Genomic DNA, 25,358 nt, shown 5'->3' with positions numbered 1-25,358 from the left:
ATTCAGGGACTCGAGGATCATGCCCTGAGCCAAGGGCAGGTGCCCAGCTGCTGAGCCACCCAGGCATCCCTCTCGTGAGAAAGTTCTTAAAGCAGCTTAGATCTTCAAGAGCTTGGAGAAACCTAGTTATTTGATTGCTTTGGATCCATGCATTCACTCATTTTACTGCACATCTACTGTGTACCAGGCACTGTTCTAGATGCTAATAAAAATCAGTTGCCTCAACTCTTCACTAAACTCTTGAGGAGAGATCCAGGGAGACCCAGATGGATGGGCTTTTGGGCACATAGCTGTCTCTGCAGAAACATCAGGCTGCCTATCCTGTTTGGTGGTGGGGATGGGGATGACTCCATGTTGGAAAGGACCATGAGGGCCCCCTCATCCTGGCAGTACAATTTGTGATTGCCTCTCTCAATCCCCTCCAGCCATAGACTGCCCAGGATACCCCTCGAGTTAGGTGGGTTAGGTTTATTGACTGTTGGAGTGTAGGACAACACATCATGGGTGTCCCAGTAAGAGCATTACAAAGGACTGGGGTAGAACTGGGGTTCGGGTTAGGTGATTTAGGGGAAGGTAGCCCGTAGGCTTTGCTTTGGCATGCATGTTATCAGGAAGGGGAGTCAACTCTATGACTGTAACTTAGTGAACCTTATCTAGAAAGAGCAGACTAGAGGGAGGCTAAAACCAGCATCAGTAAAGAAGGAGTAGTTACTCCTATTGGTCAAGAGAGAGAATATTTAGTTGTTTTTGTGGTTTGGACAGTGTTCATGTTTTTACCTGTATTCAGACACGATTACAGAATGGCCCTGTTTTGTCTTGAGCTATCGTGGCGACACAGGGGCTTGTCAGATGTTGATATTCTGTGAAATCGTTTATGTTCAATGGGAGCGCACCCAAGCTGACCCAGGCCGGCTCTCCACCATCGGGGTGCTTTTCTCTTTCTCCCCTCTTTGTCTGTGCCTGCCTCTCTCTTCAGACAGGCCAGTGCCCAATGCCTCCCAACGAAGAGGAGAGACATCTGTTCTGAAAGTCTTAGTAACCCCTCTGGGCTTCTGCTCTAGGGACTTGTAAAAGCTTGCAACTGAGCGCTTGTCTTTCTGTCTCATCTGATTCATGTTAAACCCATTCTACTTGTTCCTCAGGGGATCCTCCCTCCGAGAGATCCTTATCCCCATAATAATCTTGAATATTTTCATTAAGTCTCTGCTTTTTCATTTGTGAGCTGTCTAGGACAGGTCACCTCTTGACCTGTTCCCTCAAGGAATTCCCATCTTTGAAGGGAGGACCTGGAGGCTTGCAGATGGAAGCCAGTAGGTGTGGGGGCACGGCGGAGGGGCAGATTCTTCAGAGAAAAGGCTCTGTGAGGTTCTTTTTTCATAACAGAGTGAGTCAGAAACATTCTGAACTGAGGGGCCTTGGAGCACAGAATTCACCCCCTGCCTGAGGCATGGATTCTCTGTCCCATGCCCTTGACAAGTGGTCAGTCAGCCTAGGGAATAATTAGGGAACATCATCAAGGTGGTGAAGGTGGGCAGGTGACCAAGGAAGGGGCAAGGCTGGGAACCTAGGGGCTGATCTTCCCTGTTCCAAAATTCAGATCAGATGACATCCACCTGGTGATACGGCCATTGAACACACCGTGCTCTCAAAGACTCAGTGCCCCTTCCTCAGCCGCCACCGAAAACTGCTTCTTTTGGAGCCACATCATTTAGCCATTAATAATATTTGACTATGAATAAATGGGTACAGTAACTCTCCTCTGCAGGCTGAGATCACCAGGTCTAAACTGTGGTTGGAGGTGCAGGAAAGATACTCAGAAGGACCAAGTTAAAATTCACCTATTTAAAAAAAAAAAAAATTCACCTATTTTATAGTTTTGCCTATGGTTAGTCCTCACAGGAGAGTTTGAGCAGTGAGGAAGGAGCTGTAATTTGGGAGACAAAGGAAGAGACTGGTTGTATTATTGTATTATCTATTTGTTCATGAGAGACACACGGAGAGGCAGAGACCTAGGTAGAGGGAGAAGCAGGCTCCCTGCTAGGAACTCGATGCGGGACTCGATCCTGGAACCCTGGGATCACACCCTAAACCAAAGGCAGATGCTCAACCACTGAGCCAGCCAGGCGTCCCTGTTATCAGTATCATACTCCAGAAAATTTCAGATGCGTTTCCCATACTTTACGTGGGAGAAGCTGTGCTTCTCATACTGGGGTTGAGTCTTTGAGGGCAGCATTCTGCAGCTAAAGGGTGTATTTCATTCGGAGCAGCCTGACCCCTGAGCCTGGCAGTTTGGAGGATTGGCTGGAGAGGTATGGTCCAGGGCGTGGCCCATGGCAGCTTGGACAGGGAGGGCAGCATGGCATCCGATGGGATGGGATGGAATGGGAGAGAGGAGGCTTTCGCAGAAGATAGTCTGTCCTCTGTGGGTAATATGAGAGCCAACAGGTTTTTTTTGCTACTATGGAGTTTTAAGACACCTGTCAAGGATGGTGTCCTGGGCTGAAGCATGTTCTCAGTGTGTCATGTGTCATGAGAGGGCGCTGACCGGTAGCCAGTGGCCTGTTACAGACCTGCTGGACCTCTGCCCTTCACTGCTTTCTTTTGCTTTCTCTGGCCCCTGCCCTAGATCTTGCTGTGCTTGGCACCGCATGGGTGACAGATGAGACTGAGAACTCTCTGGATGTGGAATGGGAGAACCCCCCGACTGAGGTAGACTACTACAAGCTGCAGTATGGCCCCCTAACAGGACAGGAGGTGGCCGAGGTCACCGTGCCCAAGAGCAGTGACCCCAAAAGCCGATATGACATCACTGGTAAGAGCCAACACTGGGGATGTGAGATGTTTGCTGTGGATGCTGAGGTGGGGACAGTGTACACAGAAAGTCCTGGGACCCTAAGGAATCACTTGAACTCTGACCCTGAAAGTCCTGGATAAGAGCCCATTCTGTGGGCCTTCAGACTGTGCTCTAGCATCCCAGAGCTGACTCTGGAATCTCAGAGCGCCCGGGGAACCGATTATAAGCCCAGTGTGCTCTTGGAAAACCCTGTCTGTGTCTCAGGGTGGGTATGCTGGCACAGACATGCCTTTTGGAAGAAGTGTGTGTGTGTGTGTGTGTGTGTGTGTGTGTGTGGTTGGGATCACATTTTGTGACTCCTGAAGCTATAGAATTTAGCTTCCTTTAAGGGAAATAATACACAATCATGAATACCCAAGTGAATACCCTTGGAAGTGGCCCATGCAGGGGAGGGGACCCTGAGGCTTATTGGTTCCATGGTGATGTCCTCCTCTGGGGCCTCATTCTGCGGTCCACTCTGTGAGTTCCATCTTGAAAGGGCATCTTGGATTCCCAGTGTTTGCAGAGTGGGGAGCAGTGTATGTGCCTGCCACATGCTGCTCTTGGCTTGTCCTTTGCCGCAGGCTGGATATCTGCATCACAAAGGACAGTCCTTCAAACCGCTGCCACAGAGAAATAACAAACAAAAACAAAAAAGGCAAAGCAAAGAAGAAAATAATGGAATACAGTTAGGCTAATTATTACAATGAGACAGAAGGAAACTTGTGGTGGGGGGAAAGGAAGGATCATTGGCATAAAACCATTTGGGCTGTAAGTAAAATTGGGAAATCAGTGTTTGGTGGCCCAAGAAAGGAGCTCCATTAACTTGACCTCATCCACTCTGGCCCCCCACTCCCATCCCCATAAGCCCCTCCACGATGCCTGGTGTCCCACTGGTCCTGCCACTCTTTCTCTGCCTTAGATTAATCTTCAGGTGAGAAGCATAGCCCCTCACCTCCCCTCACAAGGGAAATCCTGGGGGAGAGCAGGGTTGGGGGAGAGGGTCTGGAGCCCACGCTCACTGACCTTGGCTGTTTGTTTGCAGGTCTGCAGCCTGGGACAGAGTATAGGATCACCGTGGTGCCCATGAAAGGAGAACTGGAGGGCAAGCCGATTCTCCTGAATGGCAGGACAGGTAGGAGCTATTTTAGAGGCACCATGAACATTTCTTGAGTTTGCTTTCAGTTATTTTTCTTGGCTGACTCCTCTCTGGATAAGATCTCTGGGATTTGTGTGCAGCGAGATTCTCTCTGTGTGTCCTGACATCTATTTTGTGGAGCAGAGGAGGGGAAGTAAACTTTTCCTTTTGGAAGTGTTTCTCACCATTGAAAATCTCCTCCAGGATCTTAGAGTCAAGAGGAAAGGCCATTTCTGATACTTTTCTGCTTATCTTATTAGCCTTTATCACTGGTTTATTTTTTTAAATAATAATTTAATAATCACTGGATTATTTTGATTCATTATCTTGGACCTAGGCACATAACTCCGTATTACCTGCAATGGGTGATTTATAATTTTTTTCTCATCATTCTTGTGTTTTTTCCTGATGATTGCACTCAGGCACTCTGCTGGAAAATGTCAAAAGATTTTTAAAGGCTCTCACATGGGAGCAGTGGTATATTTAACATCTGTGGATTGAAAAAACACATAATGACAAATGTTGTAAATCAGTAACATTTGACGATAGATTTGCAAGTTATGAATCAGAAAAGAATCCAAAATCCCTGTAGTCATATATACAAGAGAGTCCATGTATAACTTTGAGTTTTGAGCCAGTGTTCAAATCTGTATGGAATGGTGTGTCTCCTGCAGTGGCTGGGCTCCTGCCAGCCCCAGTTGGGAACTGGTGAGCTAGATGATAATGCCACTGGGGGAAGGCTAATCCTTGATGCTAGCCAAGAAGGGATCTTTGGATTTGGAGACTTCCTTAAAAAGCATTTTAGTTCTTTTCAATTTGGTCCTGGCAGGAGCTGGCCAGGGTGGTGAGATGGGTGCAAGAATTGAATCTGCTATTTCGGTTGCCTGACAGATCGCATATCTGTAGTGTGAAAGTTAGAGTCAGACAGTTGGGAAGGATAAGATACAACTTCATTTAGGAACGAGACGATACAGACTGTGCAGCCTGCCCAAGTGGTGGACTGGTGAAAACTTTCAGTGGGGTGGAAGATGGTGAGGGCTTTCTTGTTAGCTGTGAATTAATTGAGAGCCTCCTAGGTGTCAGGCATTATACTGAGTACTTCACATAAATTATCTCATTTAGCTCTCACTGTAACTATGTGGTAGGTCCTACTATTATTTCTAAGTCACATTAAAAAAAAAAAAAAAAAACAACCAACAAACAAACCAGTGAGAGGTTAAACTCTGGATTGCCCAGGCAAGAAATGACAGAGTTGGGATTTGCACCTAGGATATCTCCTTCAGTGGACCTAAAACTAAAGTGTCTCCCACTTTGCCTTTTTACCCATTGTTTCTGGTTAATTCTCATACTGTTTACTTCCTACATAAAAATTTTCTGGGACTCCTCATTGCTTTAGGATAATGCAGAACTCCTGTTACCTTGGCCTCAGTGGAGCTGGCCTCCCGGGCTGTGGTTCACTTCACTACTACTTCCCAAAGGGAAGCCTTCCTGCTGCTGTCCTGTTCTTGGGGTTTCTTCTTTTTCCTTTCCTTTTTTTTTTTTTTTAAAGTAGGCTCCATCCCCAGCATGGAGCCAAACATGGTACTTGAACTCATGACCCTGAGATCAAGACCTGAGCTGGGATCAAGAGTCGGATGCTCAACTGACTGGGCCACCCAGGCGCCCCTGTTCTTCGGGTTTCTCAACACTGAAGGCTTATCTCCTTATCTCTCCATTATGGGTTTTTTCATGTTGTGACTCCAGCCTAGGAAAGCCTCCATGGTTATCTCTAGCTATCCATTAATTCAATCAGGAATTCAATTAATTCGAGCTATCAATTAATTCAACAAAAAGTAATTGCAGAGCACTGTCTGAGCACTAGAGACATGGTCCCTTTAGATTCTTCCAAAGATGAAAAGTCCTGGTCCTTGCCCTTTGGGGGCTCATAGCAATAAGATCACTCATCCTTCCAGGCTCAGCTCCAACCTTAGCCTCTCTGCCGAGGCCTTGTGGGACCACATTAAATAGCAACCATTTTTGTCTTGGGATTTTTAGAGCATTTAATCACACGTGGCCTTGAATTGCTAGTTAACCTTTCGAGTATGTTATCCCGACTAGAATGTGAGCACTCAAGAAGCGGTTTTATTGTCAATTATCATCTAAAAGCAGGATGGGATATTTTATTGGAAAGCAAATAAATTTGTGTCATGTGTCCTACAAACATAAAAAAAAGACACAATCACTTCTGAGGTCAGGAAACACTCTTAAACCTGGCTAGACTGTTCATTAATTTAAGGGGTGGGGGCGGGGGAAAGATTCTCTCTTTTCTCCAAATATTTTGCATTGCCTGAGATGGAAAAAGACACTGAAACGTATAAGAATAGCATAACCACGTGCAGGGAGGAAATGACACAGTTCAGGTATTTTCCATTTAACAAGTCACTCAGTGGAACTAATCCATGAAAGGGAAGGGGTCAATTGAAAATCCTCACCCTGTTAAGACACTCTAAGTGCATTGAAGCATCTTCCAGAAAGGCAAAGCTTTAGAAGCAGGTCAACTTCAGAGGAGCCAGCACCAGCCAGACCAGTGTCTTCAGGGGGAATGTCCCTGGACTTGGCCGCTGAGCCCTTACAGCCACCTCACCTCCAATGACAAGAAGGGCAGACCACTAAATAAGAGGTGATGCTACCACTTTGTCCTCAGTTTCTCCATCTGTCAAAGGAAAGGTTGGACTAAATGAGTTAAAAGTCCCCCCCCCCTTTTTTTACATTATTATAAGTCTTTTAATAACTCCTGTGATTCATGCTTTTCTGTGGTGAGTCCAGAACAAAGGACTGCTTGTTTTGTCGTAATTTCACAAGCTCCTCTGAACAGCAGAACACACAGCCTAGCATATTCACGTATTAACAATTTTCTTAGAATTTTTCCTTTTGACAATGCTGTGAAATAGCAATTCGGCCTCTCTTAGGATCTTTTTCACCTTTTACTGCTTTCCACACACACTGCTGCATTTGTAATGGCCCAGCCCCTAAAACTTTCCTTCTTACACTCCTTCATGTTTCAAGATGAACTCCTGCCAACATTCAGTGCTCCTGCCTCACACAAAACCACCCACATACAGCCAGTGGCTGAAAAATAATTATGATCTTCATCATTTGAGTATCCCCTATATTCTAGGTACTGTGGGACTTCATAAATATTATCTTTGGTCCTTATAACAGCATCATAAGCATTATTATTCCCATTTTACAGGTGAGAAAATGGAAGCCCACAGAGTTTAGGAGAGTCAGGGTGAACTAGTGGATGGCTTTTGAATGTGGGTTTGCTTGAGGTCAAATCACAACCTTTCCAGAAGCAAAGCTGGAGGAGAACAGGTAGAGAGAGGTTGATCTCTAAGTGCATTATCTATAAATAATGCCTTTGGAATAGTTTTATTACCACACTGAAAGCAGTAGGGGAGGCCTAAAGCAGTGAGATGATGGGACACATGGCTACCGGAGTCCAAAGAAGGCCTTATCTACCAGGAACTCACTTTCAAACTAGGGGCATAAGGCGCTATCCCCCATCTTTGCCCCCAAGTCCATATCCTGGTAGATTTTAGATCCTGGCTGTGCCATTTTCCACTAAACCAACTGGGTGGTTCAGAAGTAGCCACTATGAATGGAGAAAGCTATTCCCAATGCCTGTTGCCATGGACTGTAGCAGGGACATGTGAGGCTGGTGTTCTAGCTCAGGCTTCGGACCTCAGACAGCCATGCCCTACCCAGCCTAGTGGTGAATCTCATCATAAAGAATAAACTTTCCTGATGTGCCCAGAGCTCTTAATTAGCTTCTTCCGCACACTCATTTTGGCAAATCAGATCTTTGGAGGTAGGGATGCCCTTTGGTCTAACACATGCAACTCAAAAGTCTACCTCCCAAGTCTTGTCTTAAATCTCTCTTACCTTGAATGGCCCTAAGAAAGGTCCTACCAGGGCTTTTGGTGTCCAGCAGGTGGGAAAGAAGTTGGGGCCTCAGAAGGAGAGCCTGTCTCCTCTCTGCGGCTCCCATTGTGACTCATCTATGATTCAGTCAGCATCTGCAGCTCCTGGAAGGCTTTGTTCCATGGAAAAACTGTTTATGATCTCCACATCCCTTCTTGGCAGACAGGGAGGCTTTGGTCTTGCTAAGCTGGCTTCTTCCAGCCATGTGGCCCATCATCGGGGTCCCATCACTGAGGCTGTCCTCCTGCTTCTGTGACTTGGCATCTGGTTCCCATCCTTAGATTTATCACAGAAAGGAGCAGCTCCCTGAAGACCCTCCTTCTGGCTCAGGGTGTTGCTGTTAGGGATTGAGAGCAAGGGCAGAGTCCTGAGTATCAAGCTGGCCAGGCCTCTGACTGGCTTTATGACCTTGGAAAAGTCACATCTCCTCTCTGGGCTAGGTCTCCAGAACCCTGGCATGGGAGGATCCTATTTTTCCTTCCTACCTTCTTATTCTTCATAGCCGAGATGCCTTCCCCAGCTTTTCTCCATTCCTTGAGTGCTCTGAGGCTGTTGAGGGAACAAGATGTGTCAAGGCTGGTTACACTCACGTGGGCATGGTGGATCTTGAGAGGGCTCCACACACAGACATTCCTGACCCCACAAGGCATAGGCCTGTACTGTGAGTCCTGCAGCTATGGTGCCAAGCACTGATCTGGGCCAGGCAGGGGTGGTGGGGGGCACTGCTGGGACCATGGGTTGTATAGATATGGGTCACTTTGGAGATGATGAGGACCAAGGACTTTGAGAGGCAGGACTGTTCCTGACCTCTTTTCCCCCCATTGTCACTTCCCATTCTAAATGTCCCCATTCCCAAGACCACCCTGGTTTCCCAGATTGACATGTTACCTTTGGACCTTCAGAGGCTCTCTTCATTCCCTCCTGTCATATGCAGAACCATGCTTTGTGCAGAAAGGGGAATTGGGTGGGGAGCGAGTTCTCCCTCTTGTGTACACTGTCCCCTGAGCCTGCTGGAGCCTCCAGAGGCCTGGGACATGGTCACTGCCTGCTCTACTATGAGGTTTTCCTTGCCCCATCTCCCAAAAGCAATGATATAAGACTGTTTCCTTGTTCCAGTTGTCACTTTGAGCTCCAATCCCCTGCTGCTGCCAGACTCAGATTGCAGGTACCTTTCAGGTCACTCTTGATTTTTATTTATTTATTGTTCTTATTTCCATAAGAAAAGGTTGGTGATAGTGCTGCTCAGGACATACAAAGTGGAGATGCAGTCTTTGACGGATAGGAATGGTTCACATCTTGGCTCTAGCACTTAGTGTCCAGGTGCAAATTCTTGGCCCTACCTCACCCCCCTTCTACTGCAAACTCTGCCCTCCCTCAGATCTCTCCATCTCTGTAAATGGTCACCCCATTCTGCAGATTGCTCAGGACCTCAACCAACATGGACGGATGGAAGGATGGATTTGTATCCCACATCAATTCTATCAGCAGATTCTGATAAGTTTATTTATTTATTTTTAATTTTTTTTAAAGATTTTATTTATTTATTCATGATAGTCACAGAGAGAGAGAGAGAGAGAGAGGCAGAGACACAGGCAGAGGGAGAAGCAGGCTCCATGCAGGGAGCCCAACGTGGGATTCGATCCCGGGTCTCCAGGATCGCGCCCTGGGCCAAAGACAGGCGCCAAACCGCTGCGCCCCCCAGGGATCCCTCTGATAAGTTTACATTTGAAATTTCCCCAATTTCAGTCTTTCTCATGACTTCCATCTCTGCCACACTGGTCCACATCCCTGTCTTCTCATGCTGTTGAGGTGGCTTCCCAGGGGACTTCTTCTCTCCACTTACTACAGCCTGTATTCTCTCTGGCAGCCAGAGGGATTCTTTGATAAAGCAGATCAGATCATGCCATTCTTCTGTGCCAACCGCCCAGAAGCTTCTTACTTCATTCAGTGTAAAAGCCACAGTTGGAGGCTGTCCAGAGTCCACTGTTCTGTTACCTCCCTGGCCTCACCTCTAGCCGCTCAAGCCCCCTCGCTAACTGTCCAGACACTTTGGCCTTTTGCTGCTCCCTGAATATGTGGAGCAGAGCCTTTGCACTTGCTGTTCCTTCTGCCTAGAATGAGATTTCTGGACTGTATATGGCCCACTGCCTCATTTCATTTCAGTCTCTGTCTGAATGTTGCCTTCCCAGAAAGACAGCTCTTTCATCACCTCCCTGTTTAAGCTCATAGATATCTTTTGTTCAGCATTTTCTAATCCTCTGTCTTGCCTTTTTGGGCTTGCTATCATCTTCTCCTTCAGGAAAATATAAGTTCCATAGTAGTGTCTTTATTCTGTTCATTGCTTCTGCAGTTGACCCTTAAGCAACATGGATTAGAACTGCACTGGTCCACTCATATGCAGATTGTTTTCTTTCCTTTATTTTTTTAAAAAAAATTATTTATTTATTCATGAGAGACACAGAGATGGAGAGACATAACAGAGAAAGAAGCAGGCTCCCTGCAGGGAGCCTGATGTAGAACTCAATCCCAGGACTCTGGGATCATGACCTGAGCCAAATGTAGACATTCAGCCACTGAGCCATCCAGGTGCCCTGTAGATTGTTTCCAATAAATATATTGGAAAAAATTTTTTGAGATTCGTGATAATTGGGAAAAACTCACAAACCACATAGCCTAGAAATCCTGGAAAAAAAACTAAGAAAAAAGAGGCATTATTGTTAGAATACAGTATATGATGCATATAACATACATGATATCTGTCACTCAAATGTGTGAGGCTACTGGTGAGGCTTCTGGTCAACAGTAGTTTATGAGTCCAAGTTTTTAGCAAGTCAGAAGTTACACGTGGCTTTTCAGCTGAGCAGAAGAGTCAAGGAGCCTCATTTCTGCAGTGTTCAGGGGTCAACTATATTAGTATCCTAGGGCTGCTTAGCAAAGAACCAAAAACTGGGTGTTTTAAAAGAGTAAAATGTATTGTCTCCCAGTTGTGGAGGCTGGAGGTCTGAAATCAAGGTGTCTGCAGAGCTGTGCTCTCTTTGACAATTTTAGGGAGAAATCATTCTTCACCTCCTCTAGCTTCTATTGTTTGTTGGCCATCCTTGATGATCTTTGCTCTATCGATGTAGCATTCCAGCCACATGGCTCGCTACTCCCTATGTGTCTTCCTATCATCGTGTGTGTGTGTCTGGCTCTGTGTCCAGATTCCCCCTTCCATCAGGACACCAAGCATATTGAATTAGGCTCACTCTAATCACCTCATTTTAACCTGATCATCTCTAGAAAGACCCTATTTCCAAATAAGGTCACGATCTGAGATACTGAGGGTTAGCATTTTGACGTATCTTTTTTGGGGGGTGGGTGAGCACACTTTAATTGATAACTGAGTTAAACTGAGTTCCTATCTCCAACTAGGCACTCAGGGAATGTTTGTAGGATGTGTAAATGACTATCATTTACTAGCTGAGTGACTGGCTGAGTTATCTAACCTCTCTGAACCAGATATATAATTAGTGCTCTAAAAATGATAACTATTATTAATTTTCTAAAATTGTTCACAGGGAATCTGATAAATGCCTTGAATTATTACTATGAGGTTTGATAAAATAATGTGTAAAAAGCACCTTCCAGTTAGCATATGCTCAGCCAACGACAGTTGATTTATTAAATAAAATATGCACCATCTCTGGTGATGGAACATATTTCATTTCCTTGCATACAAGTAAGACACTGCCATTGTGCTCAAGAAAGGTAATTCTAGTTGATGTGAAAAAATGCAGCTATGTAAAGTTCTAACTTCTCTGCTGGAGAATTGATGGCCAGGAGAACTAGAGCAGGATGGGAAGGAAGCAAAACTCCTTGAATTTCTGAGAGTAAGAAGCTGTTTTGTATGTCTTTACACAAAAAGATAAAGATCTGCATGTAGGGAGGGTTCTCGGGGCATGCGTCAGCTTTGTTCTGTGAGGCACCTTTGTAAGTGTCCTTGATGGCTGCTGCATTCAGATGGCTTACTTATTAGGTTTGTAAATGATAAACTAGAAAGGAAAATCAGCATATTAAGTGAATGACTAAATTATGAATGAAGTCCATAAGATAAAATATAACAAGAATAAACACTGGATTCAGGAAATATATTTTATATGCAGAAGTGGGAAAGATGTGGTTTAGTGTGGGGTTTCTCAACCTTTTGATGTACAGGAGAATCATCTATGGAGTTTTGCGTATTTGTTTTTTCAGCAGAGATACCAGCACATATCTGAGACCTTCTGAATTGGACTCTCTGGGGGTGGTACTTAGTAGGTGCCCAGTGTTGACAAATGTTGAGAACCCCTGGGTTAGTAGGGACATGTGTGAAAAAGCATAGGGATTTTCTGAGGCTGTGGGCTGAGGATATGTTACTGAGGAGCATTGTGTCTAGGACATGGAGGGCATGCTGTTCTGGGTTGGTCCTTCTAGAGCATCAGCCTGGCATAGGCAGAGATTTCTGAATGTTTTGTTCATTGGTGATTCCTGAGTGCCATTATATTCCCTGGCATGCAATAGATGCTCAGTAAATTGTTGAATGAATGGACTGAGATTTTTCTCTGATCAGGCAAAAAAGGAGCAAGTTTAGATGTGCCAGGTCTAGAAACTATAATTTGGAAGTATAATATGATATGATGTGGTGTGGCATAGTATGGTATAACAATATAAAAGCTCCTAACTTAAAAAAAAAGCTCATAGCTTACAAGTGTACACATTGGGAGGTGAAGATGTTTTGATTGGAGGAGAATTGGGAAGGAGAGTGGTAACTATTCTTGAGCACCTGATGGAGGGTCTCCCAGAAGAGCATTAGGTGTATTCCATCTGCCTCTTGAAGGAGTTCCACTTCAAGTGGTTACATTTGAGGGGGTCTTGTCTATTGTGCTCAGTGGTCTCAAAGTGGAAGGGACTGTTTTATCCCTCAGAGAGCCCTTTCTCAGCCAAGGGTTCAAGCAGAGGCCAATTGTCTACCTGTCACAGAGGACAGAGAGACCCTATTGCATTGTGTGGACCTTGGAGCTAGGTCACTCAAGTGAATTAGATCTTGAAGCAGCTGTGATCTTGACCAAACAACTGTCTTTCTCTAATTTTTCTTTCTCACGTTTTTATGAAGAAATTGATAGTCCAACCAATGTGGTCACTGATCGTGTGACAGAAGACACAGCGGTGGTCTCCTGGGCCCCAGTCCAGGCCACCATAGATAAGTACGTGGTGCGCTATACCTCCGCTGATGGGGATACCAGGGACATGGCGGTACCCAAGGAGCAGAGCAGCACCGTCCTGACGGGCCTGAAGCCGGGAGAGGCATACAGGGTCTACGTGTGGGCTGAGAGGGGCAACCAGGAGAGCAAGAAGGCCAACACTGACACCCTCACAGGTAAGAGAGGAATGGGAACCTCATTGGGTTTTCTCATGGCAGGGAGACAGCTGGTTTGTGAGTCAGAGCCTGATGCCCACCTAGCATCAGCTCCTTTGCTTGCAGGCATGGGGAAGGGGGTTGCAAAAGCAATTTAAAATTTCACAGTTACGATTTTTCCCTTTTTAACTTCAAACAAAAGAAACCAGCCTTTTTATTTTACACAGAAGGTCATACTTATTTGGGTTAGAATTCCATTTCATTCCATTCTCCTCTTCTCTCAGAGAAGAGTAACACTTCCTAATTTTCATTTTTTGGACGTTAAAACTCAAAGCATTTGGCTGACAGTGAATTTAAATGCTTATCTCCCTTTGCAGAGGCTGTACAGGCTCTTTGCTTACAATCTGGAGCTCTCTTTCAGACCATGGAAATGGTTTGCATCCTGAGTCAACAGTCACCAAATGTCCCCATTCTGCCTTGAAGCTTTCAGAAACCATAAGGGTCCGTCCCCATACTTCACCAGCTGTTCCACTCAGCATGTGTTTGCCACCGTCCTGAGATGGCAGGGGGCATGTCCCAAGCATCCTTTCTGCTTACACTCTCCTCTGCTCCTGTCCCTGAATTCAGAGCCGTCTAATCTCAGAGCCCACTTGAGGTTCCAGATACTCGACAGGAAATCATAGAAAAGGATTCACTTATTGACTGGGGTCTGTTCTGGACAGTCAGCATGGAGACACTCACAGAAGCCAATAATTAGTTAGGAATGTGGTTTCAGAAGCTTGAACATTCATGTTTGAAGCCCAGTTCTACCATTTACTAGCTGAGTGGCTTTGGGCATGTCACTTCGCCTCTGTTCCTCAGATTTTTTTTTTTTAAGATTTTATCTATTTATTCATGAGAGACAGAGAGAGAGAGAGAGAGAGAGAGAGAGAGAGAGAGAGAGGCAGAGACACAGGCAGAGGGAGAAGCAGGCTCCATGCAGGGAGCCTGATGTGGGACTCCATCCCAGGTCTCCAGGATCATGCTCTGGGCTGAAGGCAGGCACTAAACCGCTGAGCCACCCGGGCTGCCCATGCTCCTCAGATTTTTATCTGTAACTTAGGGCATATGAGTATTTACCTCATAGGGTTATTGTAAGGGTTGCCTGAGTTAATTCATGGAAGTGCCCAACATGTAGCAAAGTGCTATGTGAGTGATAGTAGTGATTATTTCTTATGGTGTGTCTCAGTCTGCTCAGGCTGCTATAATAGAATACCATAGACTGAGGGACTTAAACAAAAGAAACTTATTTCTCACAATTCTAGAGGCTGGAAAGCCCTATGACCTGGGTGCTGGCTGTTTGGGTTCCTGGTGAGAGCCTGCTTCTGGCTTATAGGTGGCCACCTTCTTCCTACACCCTTACATGGTAGAGAGAGGACACTTGGGTCTCTTCTTACTAGGCACTGATGCCATCATGGTGGACCTACCCTCATGCCCTCTTCTCAGTCAACTTATCTCCCAAAGGTATCACCTCCACAGACCATCAAATTGGGAGTTAGGGCTTCAACATAGGAGTTTGAGGAAAATACACTCAGTCCATAGTGAATGTTAATCAGCATTCAGCCCTTGACATATTTCACGGCATGGAACCTCCTGGGTCCAAGTGGGGCTTATCTCCTGCAGAGGAAGGAGAAGCTGCCATTAAGGATAGTGAGATCTAGATATGTTTAAAGGCAGGGTCAGCACTTTCTGTGAGGGGCCAGATAGTGCATATTTTCAGCTTTAGGGACCCTACAGTCTCTGTTCCAGCTATTTAGCTCTGCCATTGAAATGTGAAAACAGCCACAGAAAGTGTGTAGATTAACTGGTATGACTGTATTCACTAAAACTTTATATAAGAAGGCAGTGGGTCAGATTTGGCCCAGGGACTGTAGATTGCCGCCTCCTGGTTTATATTAAACAAGGCTTTCCCTTTACTAGGATTTTGAGTATTGTGAAAAGAAAGCATGTGAGTCAGTCTTTTTAAGATGGTAGAAATTGGAACAGAGAAGAATCTTCCCCACTCTCGGATGGGGGTGGTATGAATTAGCGCCCCAGATTATTGGGAGCCACTGGGATGTGTACCTGATACCGCGTTGCTGACAGTATCAGGTACAGAGCTAGGCTCTTTGGGGTTGCAAAGATGAAAGACATAGTTCATGCTCATGGCATTCACAACCACCTGGGTAGAGAAGACAAGTAAAAAAGATAAAGTACAGTGAATTATGTTGTTTCTAGAGCTAACAAATGTCTGTGGAACTATAGGAATCAGAAAAAAAAGGGTACATACCAGAGACTGGAATGAGAGAGTGGATCATGGCAGGCAGTAGGAAGAGGTGACACCTGAGCAGGGTCTAGACAGATGGGTGGGTGCTCATTAGCAGTGGGAGAAGCATGTGCAAAGTGTTAAGGTATAAGAATAGGACAGGTTGGTTTTCTGTCTTATCTCAATATGCAATTATCTTATAACCTTGTGTGGTGTTGATGGTGGACAGGTTTATGAGAATGGAGTAGTGAAGGATGAGAATGCTAGAGTGCAAGTCCTCCATATATGTCCTCTGTCTCTAGTGTTTTCTGAACTCTGTGCTCTCCAAGGCAAGTTGTCTCCCTTGGCTGTGCGCTCCACCCACCTGGCGTGGTTGTGCATGTCCAGCTATGGAGCACAGGTTGGAAATGCAGTTGCTGTCACAGAAAGCTCAGCCATTTGAGGAGGTGGTTTTCGAAACAGGAATATGAAGGCATGCTAATTGTGCACCACCACTACTTGGATTTCCAACTCGAGGGGTTCACATTTTAAGGAAAAAAGGGTATTTCATGCCTCAAATGACACTCATAATAACAAAGAGCTTATATTTAAGCATTTACCAAGTGAAAATCTCATTTGCGATTTGCCATAACCTGTGAGATGGGTACTGCTCTTTCCTTCTTTGTGGAGGTGAAGGGACAGAGACTTAAGTTATATAGTCTGCCCAAGTTAGCAACTAGGAAATGGTGGAGCCCAGATTCCAACCCAATTTCAACTGCATAGAAACCCAGACAGATTCTGCAAGCAGGATTATTTTTATCCGCCCAGACCTCACATACCATCAATTTAAGTCTTCCGGTTCTCTGGCCACAGACATAATGTTTTATATGGAAAGAACTGACAGCTCCTACTTCCAGGATATTTTTCTTCCCAAAGAAAATATTAGAGCCTATGCAGAGATTTGTTGATGTATAATTGCTTTCAGGTATGAGGAGTCAGGAACTGAAAGAGTGTATTATATAAATCCAGGGCAAAGGAGAAATTTGTATATGAAGACCATTTTTTAAAAAAATCCAAAGCCTACTTGTGGGTAAAGTTTATAGAGCTGAGACTATTTTGGCTTTGTCTAAAAACTCTACATATCATTAAGTGATATAAGCTCATTCTTGGAATTTCAGACCACTTGCTTAATTAAACCCTTATGTTCTCCCAATCACTGGCATAAAAGACTCTGAAATTTGTTGAGATCATCATTTTGTCTGTGTATATGCTGGCCTTTTAGGAACTAGAGAGTTGGTAAATGCTACATTCTTTCATCTCTCTTTAAGAAATTGACAGCCCAACAAACCTGGCCACTGACCGGGTGACAGAGGACACAGCCACCGTCTCCTGGGACCCAGTGCAGGCCATCATCGACAAGTACATGGTGCGCTATACGTCTGCTGATGGGGACACAAGGGAGGTTCCAGTGGGGAAGGAGCAGAGAAGCACTGTCCTGACGGGCCTGAGGCCAGGTGTAGAGTACACGGTCCAGGTGTGGGCCCAGAAGGGGGCCCGGGAGAGCAAGAAGGCTGACACCAAGGCCCCAACAGGTAACCAGAAAAAGATGGTCAATCAGAGTTGAATTTTGAGTGTGTGGATTCTGAGTGTGCCTAGAGCCAAAGATGTGGCCTGACATGAGAGACCTTGCAAAGAAAGTCCTAAAGAGCAAAAAAGACAGTGAGTTCCAGTAGTGATCTCCGTGAGCTGGTAGCTGGTAGCTGTCACTGCCTGATGCTGGTGAGCGGCTCACCATACCACTCAGTCCACTGGAAGGGAGAAGTAAAGTTGTGCAGTGGCCGTGTGTTCAGTGGACTCAGCAAAGATGTTTATAGGCTCTGACCATTCAAGTGCTTGTGATAATCCTCTTAGAATGATTGCTCATGAAGTAGCCCTTGATAAAAGGATAAATTGGGTACCCTGAACGTTGTGGCAGATGTTCAGTGATTGATTTGATGTGCCTAATGTTGCTAAACAAAGATGTCATTCCTCCCACATTTTAGGGAGCTGAAAGCCAAGAAAGTATGTTAAGTTTACAGTGAGTGGTCTTTTGAAATTGGGGACCGGGGGTTACCCTGTCCCTTGGCCACCAGCAGATTCTGGATGGGAATACCATTGCCTTGTGCTAAGAGAGTTCTAGAAGATAAAAGTGACAGTGATGGGGTGGTGGGCATCCCTCCCATGGCTTCAAAGCTTAGGCTTTTCCAAATATTTTTTAAAAGAAATTGACAGCCCCAAAAACCTGGTGACTGACCGGGTGACAGAGGACACAGCCACCATCTCCTGGGACCCGGTGCAAGCGGTCATCGACAAGTACATGGTGCGCTACACGTCTGCTGATGGGGACACCAGGGAGGTTCCAGTGGGGAAGGAGCAGAGAAGCACCGTCCTGACGGGCCTGAGGCCAGGTGTGGAGTACACGGTCCAGGTGTGGGCTCAGAAGGGGGCCCGGGAGAGTAAGAAGGCTGACACCAAGGCCCCAACAGGTAAGAGGGCATGCGTCACCACTGTGTTGCTGCTGAACTCATGGTCCATTTCAGTTGGTTTTCCTTCTGTGACCTTGGCAGAATGAGAGGTTTCAGGGAAATGCAGGTTGGTGTCCTTGCAGAGTCCACTGTGTCCCCCTTACTTCTATTTCATGGCTTCTCTTAGAATGCATAGCTCGTCTTGTCTCCAGCGTAGGTCTTTAAAAACTGATCTTATTCCTCACATTCCTTTGTTCTCTGCATGTGCATCTTCTGTGTTGTTAACATGCTGATTGCTTTACCTGGTGAGGAGTAAATGTGATTGAAAGCAGGAGGGCTTGCCCTGGGGGAGGGAGCCTAACTGTAAATCCAAACCTACTTTGCTTTCCCTCCTCCCCTGTTTAAACCCTTTCTGTGGAGCTTGTTTTTTGTTTCTGCCCTTTTGGATGAATGGTTTAGGCAGAAATAATGAGAGTGTTTTGTTAGCTAAAAATAAGCAATATCTGATCACTTTAATCCCCAATATGTATCATTTTAGTAATTAAAATATCTCTATCAATACTTCATTTAAAGTTCAAGCTTCTCCACTCCACTAGCTCAGGCCCTTGGCAGGCTAAGTGCCCGCCATTTGAAAGGGGTGTGTTCGGCTCCTCTTTGCTTTCCCTTCTGGTGCTTAGACCCCTTCCTTCCAGCATACTAACTGAGATTTTTTGACCCATTTATGTTTGGCACAACTTGGAGAGAGGAGAGGAGGAGAGCTAAGGGGTCTTACTTGACCATAACTGTCACAGCTGCCCTGGGCCTGCTGTTGGGCCTGCTGTGTGTTAAAGCTAACGTGTCCCCTCATGGAGCACTTCTGCATGTTCTTCAGAGACCTTCTTACACTCCAGTCCTTCATTGTAATGATCCTGTTGCAGATGCATCTCTCCTGCTAGTCACTTGCTCCCTTTCGTCCTGTCTGCACATGTGGGGTGCACTCCAGTGCCTTTCTGGTTGGGCCCACCTCATCCCTCTGGGTGAGCCTCTTGGACAGCTTCTAAAACAATCCGAAGTGGGCTCTTCTTTCCCTGGCCCACATCTGGCCCACAGGGAGCATGCATGCACCCTTTGTTCTTTCAACCAGATGTTCAGTTCTTTTGCAGTGCTGCAGCGTCTCACCGATCTGCATCAGAGCAAATGGCCATTTTCTCACCTCTTAGATATTTTAGGCACATGTCAGACACCAGCCCACAGTGGTTCCCAAGCTGTGGGCAGTGTTTCTCAATCTTGGGACTATTGGAATTTTTGGCTGGATAATTCTCTGTTGCCAGAGTCCGTCTTGTGCACTGTAGGCTGTTTAACAGCATTCCTGGCCTCTACCCATTAAGCACCAGGAGCCTCCCTATCCCACACTGAATTGTGACAACAAAGTTGGTCTTGAGACATTGCCAATCATTCCTGGTCAAGAACATTTGCTCCAGGGTATGCATAACCAGGTCTGTGAGGGATGCCATTGCAATTGCTTACTCGAGGTTCGGGTTTCCACCCATGAAGTTCACAGTATAACTCTGCCTAAAGAAATCCACTCTTGAAGTCCCATCTCTTTGGCCTCCCCAACCTATGAAAGGGATGGTTGGTCAGCTAAGGGCCACAAGACTGTTGACCCTGCCTTGGCTGTGGGCTCTCAGGTTGGAATGTAGATACCAGTTTTCTTGGGGGTCATAACTCAAACCAAGATAAGAGAATCCTGCTTGAACATACTGTTGCACATCTGTGACAGGACTTAGAAGCAAGGATTTTAGGGAAATGACTTTTGCAATGAACTATTTGGAACAAAGACATGCTATTATTTTCTTGGTGACTATATTTTTGAACACCTTCTCTGTGCATAGTATGGAGGAGCATAATCATCATTCATAAAATATCAACAAAGTTATATCATTAATAATAACTTATGGTCATTGGGCACCTACTCTGTGCCAAAAATTGTCATAAAGGGCATATTATTATTATTTTTTTAAAGGGCATATTATTAACTCATTTGATGTATAACAAGTCTCCGGGGTATACACTAACATCTTCCTCTGCCTCTTCTTTCTACAGACACTAATATTCAATATTTTCAATGTCTCTTTTTATACTTTTTTGTCTGGGTTTTCAGATGACAGTGAGATATGTACAATAACTATTGGTCCTGTTTTATAAATGTAGAGAAGTGAGGTGACTTACCCAAGGTCATGAGACCAATTAGTAATTTATGAAATTAGATGTATATATGGAACATTAGCACTCAAAGGAACTTTAAAGGCTGTCCAACCTAAACCCCAGATTCATACATGATGAGACTGAGGCCCAACCAGAAGCAGCTGAGATGTGCAGAGCCATAGATTTTCTGACTCTGGACTTAGTTCTCTACCTTCCTGTGCTGGCTCCTTGAGGATCTAAGAGTTCAATCATGGAGGGAGGGTGTATGTCCATGAAACAACTGAAAACTGACATAGGAGATGGGAAAAACAGAAGAACAGGAAATTGCCTCCTTCCAAGCAACATAGTCTAATCTTTGGTGCTTGTTTGGTGCCCTTTAACTTTGCTTTCAGACATTGACAGCCCAACAAACCTGGTGACTGACCGGGTGACAGAGAACACAGCCACCATCTCCTGGGACCCAGTGCAAGCAATCATTGACAAGTACATGGTGCGCTATACATCTGCTGATGGGGACACGAAGGAGGTTCCAGTGGGGAAGGAGGAGAGCAGTACTGTCCTGACGGGCCTAAGGCCAGGTGTGGAGTACACAGTCCAGGTGTGGGCCAAGAAGGGGGCCCAGGAGAGCAAAAAGGCCGACACCAAGGCCCCAACAGGTAATGGAGCATTGTTTTTTGAGAATGTAAAACCAAAACCTATGGCTGGTCAAGTTTTATTTTCTTCATTTGATACTGGCAGATTAGATGATTTATGGAAGGACAAGATGGTGTCCCTTCTTAAGAGACTGCACAGACCACCCTTCACCTCCCTTTTACATGTTATCTGAAACTAAGGAGCCCACCTTCAACTCATGAGAGAGAGTGAGGGGAAGGGCAGAGGGAGAGGAAGAGAATTTCAAGTAGACCAAACGTTCAGCATGGAGCCTGATGTGGGGCTCCATCTCACCACCCTGAGTTCAGGACCTGAGCTGAAATCAAGAGTCAGACACTTAACCAACTGAGCCACCTAGGGGCCCCTTCTCATTTTTTAAAGAACAGATTTATTGAAATAAAATTTACTCTCTATAAAATGTATTCTCTTAAAGCATATACTTCAATGGTTTTTAGTATATTTAAAGTTATGGAACTATTACTAGTATCTAGTATCTATTACTAATTCAGAAGATTTTCATTACTGAAGATTTCTGAAAGGAAATCCCTGGCCCATAGCAGTCCCTCCCCATCCCTACTTCCCCCAGCCCTAGGAAACTACTACTTTTTATCTCTATAAGAGTTCCTGGTTCTGACATTTCATATAAAAGGATCTATACAACATGCGGCCTTTTGAGACTGGCTTTATTAACTACATGGAATATTTTCAAGGTTTATCCATGTTGTAGCATGTGTCAGCACTTTATTTTCTTGCCAAATAATATCCCATTGTATGGATGTAATACATTGTGTTTATCTATTTGTAACTTGAGCATTTGGGTTGTTTCTGTTTTTTGACTATAGTGAATAGGGATACTATGAGCATTTGTGCTCAGATTTTTGTGTGGACATTTTTTAGGATTTATGCCTATGAGTGGAATTGCTAGGTCATATGGTAACTCTGTGTTTAGCTTTTTGAGGAATGACCAAATTGTTTCCAGAGTTGTGGCACCATTTATCATACCCACCAACAATGAATAAGGGTTGTATTCCTCATTTACTTGGTCCTCAGAGGCATTTGGTGACATGGGTTGAGCAGGGATAAATATCCCCATTTTATAGTTGAGAAAACTCAAATGCAGAGAGGTGAATAAATTTTTATAAGATATGAAATTAGTTGATGATTCATGAAGTCAGATTTGTAGAATATTCGTGGAATATTATGGTACCTTAGTATCTATATAGTAAGGCCCACATTTTATAAAGAAGGAACCCAGGCTCAGCTAGAGGCAGTAGAGCCACCTGTCCAGGGCCACAGCTGGCTGAAGACAGAGCTGGGCCTAGACCCCTGGACTGTTGGCTCTGCTCAGGGCTTTTCCTGCACCTCTGTTCTACATATCTGGGCTGGAACTTGAACTTTGCTCTTCTGACTCTGGATACTAGTGCTCATTCTACTGTCTTGTGCTGCTTCCTTGAGGATCCAAGAGTCTAGCCATGGAGAGAGGGTCTACATCCATGAAATTACTGAAAACTGACATAGGAGATAGGAAAAACAGAAGAACAGGAAACTGCCTCCCTCCAAGCAACATGATCTAATTCTAGGTGCTTGTTAATGGTGCACTTTAACCTTGCTTTCAGACATTGACAGCCCAACAAACCTGGCCACTGACCGGGTAACAGAGGACACGGCCACCATCTCCTGGACTCCCGTGCAGGCCGTCATCGACAAGTACATGGTGCGCTATACGTCTGCTGATGGGGACACAAGGGAGGTTCCAGTGGGGAAGGAGCAGAGCAGCACTGTCCTGACGGGCCTGAGGCCAGGTGTGGAGTACACAGTCCAGGTGTGGGCCCAGAAGGGGGCCCGGGAGAGCAAGAAGGCTGACACCAAGGCCCCAACAGGTAACAAGAAAAAGATGGTCAATCAGAGTTGAATTTTGAGTGTGTGGATTCTGAGTGTGCCTAGAGCCAAAGATGTGGCCTGACATGAGAGACCTTGCAAAGAAAGTCCTAAAGAGCAAAAAAGACAGTGAGTTCCAGTAGTGATCTCCGTGAGCTGGTAGCTGGTAGCTGTCACTGCCTGATGCTGGTGAGCGGCTCACCATACCACTCAGTCCACTGGAAGGGAGAAGTAAAGTTGTGCAGTGGCCGTGTGTTCAGTGGACTCAGCAAAGATGTTTATAGGCTCTGACCATTCAAGTGCTTGTGATAATCCTCTTAGAATGATTGCTCATGAAGTAGCCCTTGATAAAAGGATAAATTGGGTACCCTGAACGTTGTGGCAGATGTTCAGTGATTGATTTGATGTGCCTAATGTTGCTAAACAAAGATGTCATTCCTCCCACATTTTAGGGAGCTGAAAGCCAAGAAAGTATGTTAAGTTTACAATGAGTGGTCTTTTGAAATTGGGGACCGGGGGTTACCCTGTCCCTTGGCCACCAGCAGATTCTGGATGGGAATACCATTGCCTTGTGCTAAGAGAGTTCTAGAAGATAAAAGTGACAGTGATGGGGTGGTGGGCATCCCTCCCATGGCTTCAAAGCTTAGGCTTTTCCAAATATTTTTTAAAAGAAATTGACAGCCCCAAAAACCTGGTGACTGACCGGGTGACAGAGGACACAGCCACCGTCTCCTGGGACCCAGTGCAGGCCATCATCGACAAGTACATGGTGCGCTATACGTCTGCTGATGGGGACACCAGGGAGGTTCCAGTGGGGAAGGAGCAGAGAAGCACTGTCCTGACGGGCCTGAGGCCAGGTGTAGAGTACACGGTCCAGGTGTGGGCCCAGAAGGGGGCCCGGGAGAGCAAGAAGGCTGACACCAAGGCCCCAACAGGTAACAAGAAAAAGATGGTCAATCAGAGTTGAATTTTGAGTGTGTGGATTCTGAGTGTGCCTAGAGCCAAAGATGTGGCCTGACATGAGAGACCTTGCAAAGAAAGTCCTAAAGAGCAAAAAAGACAGTGAGTTCCAGTAGTGATCTCCGTGAGCTGGTAGCTGGTAGCTGTCACTGCCTGATGCTGGTGAGCGGCTCACCATACCACTCAGTCCACTGGAAGGGAGAAATAAAGTTGTGCAGTGGCCGTGTGTTCAGTGGACTCAGCAAAGATGTTTATAGGCTCTGACCATTCAAGTGCTTGTGATAATCCTCTTAGAATGATTGCTCATGAAGTAGCCCTTGATAAAAGGATAAATTGGGTACCCTGAACGTTGTGGCAGATGTTCAGTGATTGATTTGATGTGCCTAATGTTGCTAAACAAAGATGTCATTCCTCCCACATTTTAGGGAGCTGAAAGCCAAGAAAGTATGTTAAGTTTACAATGAGTGGTCTTTTGAAATTGGGGACCGGGGGTTACCCTGTCCCTTGGCCACCAGCAGATTCTGGATGGGAATACCATTGCCTTGTGCTAAGAGAGTTCTAGAAGATAAAAGTGACAGTGATGGGGTGGTGGGCATCCCTCCCATGGCTTCAAAGCTTAGGCTTTTCCAAATATTTTTTAAAAGAAATTGACAGCCCCAAAAACCTGGTGACTGACCGGGTGACAGAGGACACAGCCACCATTTCCTGGGACCCGGTGCAAGCGGTCATCGACAAGTACATGGTGCGCTACACGTCTGCTGATGGGGACACCAGGGAGGTTCCAGTGGGGAAGGAGCAGAGAAGCACCGTCCTGACGGGCCTGAGGCCAGGTGTGGAGTACACGGTCCAGGTGTGGGCTCAGAAGGGGGCCCGGGAGAGTAAGAAGGCTGACACCAAGGCCCCAACAGGTAATGGAGCATTGTTCTTTGAGAATGTAAAACCTAAACCTATGGCTGATCAAATTTGATTTCTTGCTTTGACACTAGCAGACTAGATGATTTATGGAGGAGCAAGATAGTGTCCCCTCATAAGTGACTGCACACACTGTCCCTTACCTCCCTTTAACTGGTTTCCTCACAAGTCAGGTCTTGTGGCAGTTTCAAGCTACAATTTTGCCATAATTGGATGGTCATGCCCGGGGACTCCTTATCTGAGTGCATGAATATTTCATTGTGGGCAGTGTTAAGGGTCTCTCACCATGTTTTCAGTAGGAACAGAAAATGAAAGTTAAATGTTAGTATTAATAATAATATGTTGAAAATTCAACTTTGAAAAATAGACTTTATGTCTACCAGAGCAAGTAGACATATGTGTGTGCTTTAGCATGAATGAATCATGATGATTCTGGTTTTAAGGGTAAGGATAACTTCTATGTTTTATTCTAATTTTATTGTGAAAGAGCTGTATGGCTATATTTCTGTAGTGATTTAACCAGCAAAGCAGCACTACAAGCAAATCTACAATATGTAAAGCATATTAAAACTGATTTTTAATTTGGCTGATTCATTTAACAAGGTGTACTGAGCATTTACCATGTGCTCTGTTCTCTATGAGGCTGTGGGAACTCCAGAGGAATGGGAGATGGCCCTCTTCCTCTGTGAGCTGACATT

At 45.4% G+C, this 25,358-nt stretch overlaps 1 protein-coding gene and 1 long non-coding RNA gene across 45 annotated transcripts in view; one reads left to right on the top strand and one right to left on the bottom strand.

Moving 5' to 3' along the window:
• The window catches only part of TNN (tenascin N), a 62,640-nt gene that overhangs the window by 12,245 nt on the left and 25,037 nt on the right, over nt 1–25,358 (top strand). For 3 of the 44 annotated variants that reach the window (XM_049112226.1, XM_049112228.1, XM_025430232.3), the window contains exons 5-13: nt 2,627–2,812; nt 3,879–3,968; nt 13,066–13,329; nt 16,900–17,163; nt 17,833–18,096; nt 20,652–20,915; nt 22,527–22,790; nt 23,460–23,723; nt 24,393–24,656. In XM_049112226.1, coding sequence (XP_048968183.1) covers nt 2,627–2,812; nt 3,879–3,968; nt 13,066–13,329; nt 16,900–17,163; nt 17,833–18,096; nt 20,652–20,915; nt 22,527–22,790; nt 23,460–23,723; nt 24,393–24,656 — 2,124 coding nt within the window. The remainder of the gene's footprint in view (nt 1–2,626; nt 2,813–3,878; nt 3,969–13,065; nt 13,330–16,899; nt 17,164–17,832; nt 18,097–20,651; nt 20,916–22,526; nt 22,791–23,459; nt 23,724–24,392; nt 24,657–25,358) is intronic. The other 41 variants (XM_049112240.1, XM_049112225.1, XM_049112259.1 and 38 more) reach the window with 38 other exon arrangements.
• Nucleotides 1,811–8,016, bottom strand: LOC112648579 (uncharacterized). The gene is made up of 5 exons (XR_003129145.3): nt 7,896–8,016; nt 6,443–6,663; nt 4,328–4,461; nt 3,860–3,952; nt 1,811–3,456 (listed from the first exon to the last, which is right to left on the bottom strand). It is a non-coding gene; the product is annotated as an uncharacterized LOC112648579 (long non-coding RNA).

The sequence above is a fragment of the Canis lupus genome, chromosome 7 (genome assembly GCF_003254725.2).
Source record: "Canis lupus dingo isolate Sandy chromosome 7, ASM325472v2, whole genome shotgun sequence".
NCBI lineage: Eukaryota > Metazoa > Chordata > Mammalia > Carnivora > Canidae > Canis > Canis lupus.
This window is presented reverse-complemented; position numbering and strand designations above follow the sequence as displayed.